Consider the following 5,243-nt stretch of genomic DNA (forward strand, 5'->3'; position numbering starts at 1 on the left):
TTGTTTCGGCACTGTTACATGTTACATCTATTGCCCTTTTATATAGTATGTATGTATCCACATTATCCAAAGCTTGTCTTTTTTGCTTGCAAGATCCCGGTACAACTTTATTATAGCTGCCTTGTTCCATAACCTTAAATTTATCATGTTCCATCCTAAACTATTTTTTGGAGTACAAACTTTGTCCCAGGAGATGAGTGCTTTCCTTGTTATTACATTGTTGCCTGCCCATAAGTAGCTCCTGCAGAATCCTTCCACTGTTCTCATCACCTTTGCTGGAAGTACAAACAATTGTGCCCAATAGGATTGAACCCCAAATAACACACTTTTTATTAGTTGAGCTCTTCCTGCATAGGATAATAACAATATTTCACTATAGTAGCCAAAAAATATTATATATTAGATATTTATTCCTCTTGGCTAGTTCACATTTTATTTTTTATTTTTTTGGGTGGTAGTCCTGCCTACGCTGGTGCATACAAATGCTGCTTTTTGACACAATTGTTTAGGGCTAGGATGATGGAAAAATGGGAGAAATTCAAAAATAGCCATATTTATAACTGGTCATTCAAAAATAGTCCAGTTTCAAAAGTAATCAAATTTAGCCACTTTTTATGTAAAGATAAATCTGAGCGAAAACACTGTTCAAAACTTGGAAAATACGCCAGTATATTATACTGGAGTTCCAGCATAAGTATGCTTGAACTCCAGCATATTATACTGGAGTTCCAGGATAAGTATGCTGGAACTCCAGCATAATATGATGGAGTTCCAACATAAGTACACTAGAACTCCAGCATAATATACTGGAGTTCCAGCAAGTATAATTGTCCAGTATAATATACTGGAGTTTGGAGCACACACAGGTGCACCGAACTCCAGTATATTATGCTGGATCGGTCTCTGTTACAACAAAATAGTGGTTATTTTTTATTGATTTCGTAAACGCTGACTATTTTTGAGTGATCAGTCCGATAACTGGCTATATCATGCTATTTTTACTAGAAAAACGGGCTGATAAAAGCAACCCACTAGACTATTACTAACTGCTAACCTTTGTTTGGTCCACGTGGCATATAGTGGGCTCCCCAAGGAAAGAGGTGGCTGTCCGTTTCGTATTGTAGGCCTCTCCCAACCAAAACCAACAAAATAGCATTGTTGGCAAATAAAAGAAAAAACATTTTACAGTGTCGCACATTTTCAAGATTCAAGGCCGTGCACTCTTCCTCCTTTCTTTAGCTACCAAACAAAAGGTGCAGTGCTGGAGTTGGTCATTTTTCATAGCAGAGATACCTAAACGGATCAATTTTTATTGCAGAAATATTTAAGCAAGTCATTTTTTATAACATCCACATGTATTGATGTTAAGGCAGGATTATTGAATAGATATTAACAAAAAGGTAATAAGGAATTTTCATTGGGGAATGAAGGGGGAATGGATTTTTGGCCAGAATTTCTAGCAAGCAGTTGGGGTAAAGAATTTGTGGCTGGTGGATTTGGAGGAATAGCTGGTGTCATTTCTGGCTATCCACTCGACAGCATTAGAGTTCGACAGCAGAATTCTAAGTGCGGTTCTGCTTTTCGAGTTTTTCGCAATGTTGTTGCCACAGAAGGTCCCCTGTCTCTCTACAGGGGAATGGCTGCACCTCTTGCCTCCGTCACATTTCAGGTCATTCTTCTTCCTCCTTTTGATAGTCTTTTTACGCGAAATTTGCCACACTTGAAGATAGAGTTCTTAAATGATATGGTTGTCAGTACAAATATTATTTTTATTGTATGTTTGTGCCTGAAGGCGGTCTTGGCGTAACTGGTAAAGTTGTTTTCATGTGACCAGGAGGTTGAGAAACAGCCTCTTGCATAAATGCAGGTAAGACTGCGTACAAAAGAACATTGTGGTCAGGCCCTTTCTCGGACCCCGCGCATAGCGAGAGCTTAATGCACTGGGCTGCCAACCACTCCGTCTCTTCATTGTGCAAGAAGGAATTTGATTTTTGAATTTGAATTTGGCTTTATTCTTACAATATGAAAAAATTGCTCTCCTCCCTATTGCAGAATGCCATGGTATTTCAGATCTACGCAACGCTATCACGGGCATTCGACAGAGATATTCCAGCCAGCGACCCACCTTCGTACAAAGGAGTTGCTTTGGGTGGCACTGTGGCCGGAGCAATACAAAGCCTAATTATCAGCCCTGTGGAATTGGTTAAAATCCAACTACAATTGCAAAGCAAAAACCATAAATACAACAATCAAACAATTAGTCTCAAGGGTCCAGTAGATGTCACAAGAAGAATATTCAGACAGGAAGGTTGGAGGGGGGTATACCGCGGGTTAACCATTACTGTCCTCAGGGATGCACACTCTCACGGTTTGTATTTCTGGGCATACGAGTATACTAAAGAGCAACTTCACCCTGGCTGTCGCAAGAACGGTCAAGAGAGCTTTCAAGCAATGCTCATAGCAGGTGGTCTAGCAGGAGTTGTTAGCTGGATAAGCTGCTATGCACTAGATGTTGTTAAGACCAGACTCCAAGCTCAATCACAGTCTAAATCTGCAAAATATCACGGTATTGTTGATTGCTTTAGGCGAAGTATGAGAGAAGAGGGGCACGGTGTGCTCTGGCGAGGTGTGGGAACTACAGTTGGCAGAGCATTTTTAGTGAATGGGGCTATATTCACTGCCTATGAAACTGCCTTGAGGTTCTTTTTCAGCAACAACAACAATAATCACGCAAACATTGAGACTGAAAATACATTCTGATACAGAACTAGTCATTGAGGTGTATCACCTCATTAGTTTATTCGATGGCGTTACTTCACTAAAATACTCCTAGCTTTTTGAAAAGAAAACGCAAGATCCTAAGTAGGGCTGTGATATGATGATTGTTCACTACACACAGCAATAAACATGTAAATGAATTAACATACCTCCACAGTGTGACAGTCACAGTCGTTTCAAGTCACAAACGCCTGAAGTATAAGCATATATGCCTGAAGTTCAATCTCAAATATCACATGCCAACGACAAGTTGCAGTTGAAGCTGTTAGAGATACTACTGATGCAGATGATAGAGCAGTTGTCACGTGAAGGCTCATTGCCCAGTATACGGAGGAATCATCATGTATAGCTCACGTAGGAGTCCTAGTATGAGTTACACAAATATTCTAGAAGCCAACTCTTATTAACCTTCCTGTGTATATCTAAAGACAATTGTACATCTAGAGTAGGAATCTGGAGCTACAACATGGTGTTTGATACCCAAATGTATTTCATCTCAACCATGTACAATCAGTAACAAGCAACATGAAAAGAGTCTCATCAGTTCTATTACTTCTTCAGAAACTACTAGTTGCCAAAATAAAGTGACTTCGGATCATTGCAACCTGGATACTGATCTGATTGCATCTTTATTTGTGAGTTGTTTGAAGGAAAAACCTAATAGTGCAGTGAGAAGTGTTATTGATCTTGTGAGATAGAAGTTTGAACATGTTATTTCATACAGAAAGGCTTGGAAACAAGCACTTCAAATGATTTAATGAACAAGTTTTTAATCCTTTGCGGAGTTAGTAAATGAATGCCATTCTACAACTTCAGATATGTAGTTAGGCTTTGACAAGTGAAACTTGCAAAAATTTATGAACTTCGGCTATGGGTCTTGAAATCGGGTATCTGTGCACTTGCCCCAATTAGCTAGCCCGACAAAAGGTGATACGCCATCTCCTAATGAAGCAAAATGAAGACTATTGCTTGTATCCTTCATCTGGATTTTACTTTATCAAGATGTTCCTCCTTTACCTCTTTCATGTCTTCCTCCTCATTATCCTCATTCCAGCTAATTATTACGCTGCCTAAATTTTAATTGTAGGTAAGTCTCTCTATTAAGTATGAGTTGTTAACAAAAGTGAGCAAGCTTATTAAGCCTCTAAAAAAGTTTTACGCCATCAGCAACTTAGTTCATTTTATATCATCTGATTTGAGTGCAAATGAAGATTCAGAAATCTTAGATGAGTAGTAAACTAGAGAATCAAATGAATATCAACTTCCTATTTACTCTCCCAAATTTAGTTGCGCAAAACAAGTTAGGAAACATATAGCATTAATTAAAATCATGATTCAAAGATGAGACATAGTTTGATTTAGAATTTCAAAGATGTATTTTGTGTCAATGATCAACTCACCTCAAGTGAAGGCTGGCCTCGTCACCCAGAACCTGTGGGCTGTGGGGTCACTAGAAAACAATGTATGGGCATATGATTGGTCGTTTCTTACATTAGCCCGCTCCCATCAAAATTGCATTATTAAGGTATGATTATTGAATAGATATAAGAAAAGGTAATAAGGCGGAGAGTTGAAGTAGAAGATAGGTGCTCTTGATTGGGGAATGCAGGGGGCATGGATTTTTGACCAGAGTTTCTGGCAAGCAGTTGTTTGTGGCGGGTGGATTCGGAGGAATAGCTGGTGTCATTTCTGGTTATCCACTCGACAGCAGAATGGTTCCGCTTTCAGCGTATCATGTCGTCGCCACAGAAGGTCCCCTGTCTCTTTACAGGGGAATGGCTGCTCCGTCGCCTTCCAGGTCATTCTTCTTCCTCCTTTCGATACTCCTTTTACACGAATTTTGTTACAGCATACGGATTATGATTTTCATTTAACATGTCAAATGCGACGAGTTATGAGGTTGTATTCATGACTTCAGCTAAACGTCAGTAAACAATGTAAGAGAGACTTGACTGCAGCCTGCATCGATTTTGCCTGCATGGAAATTATACCATAAATAATTTGCATATCCTAGTAAGACATTTTTTGATACGTCAATTTTGAGTATTTCCATAATCGTTTCCGCAAATGTCCGGTCATCTACTACCTAGCAAGTCACTACCAGTTCGTGTCTTGCACCTATTTTGCTGTCTCAGCAACTTTTTCGTGCTGACTCAGACACATATTTAAAAGTGAAAAGATTTCATTAAAATTTTCTGATTTTAAAAAAAATGGAGTTCATATAATCTCTAATTCCAAAAAATAAATGTTATCTTAGTGATCTAATATGCATAAAGGTATATTTACAGGACAACTTTAAACCTACTCTCAAACTTAAGGGACCTTTTATGTCATTTCTTATGCTTCTCATGAAGGAGTTATTTTGTGTGATAAAGAGGAAAATGTGAGTGGATTTATTCGTATAAAGCAAACAAAAGTGAATATACTGAGTCATTTCTATAACTTTACTAAGCCATTTCAAAAGG

At 38.6% G+C, this 5,243-nt stretch overlaps 1 protein-coding gene across 1 annotated transcript; it reads left to right on the top strand.

The window, feature by feature from the left end:
• The first annotated feature begins 1,105 nt into the window (after window positions 1-1,105).
• Window positions 1,106-3,376, top strand: LOC107803655 (mitochondrial arginine transporter BAC2-like). Its single transcript, XM_016627422.2, has 2 exons — window positions 1,106-1,669; window positions 2,053-3,376. The coding sequence occupies exons 1-2, from the start codon at window positions 1,436-1,438 to the stop codon at window positions 2,758-2,760; spliced, it is 942 nt and encodes a 313-aa protein (XP_016482908.2). The 5' UTR covers window positions 1,106-1,435; the 3' UTR covers window positions 2,761-3,376.
• The last annotated feature ends 1,867 nt before the right edge of the window (window positions 3,377-5,243 follow it).

Source organism: Nicotiana tabacum, chromosome 6 (genome assembly GCF_000715075.1).
Source record: "Nicotiana tabacum cultivar K326 chromosome 6, ASM71507v2, whole genome shotgun sequence".
Lineage (NCBI taxonomy): Eukaryota > Viridiplantae > Streptophyta > Magnoliopsida > Solanales > Solanaceae > Nicotiana > Nicotiana tabacum.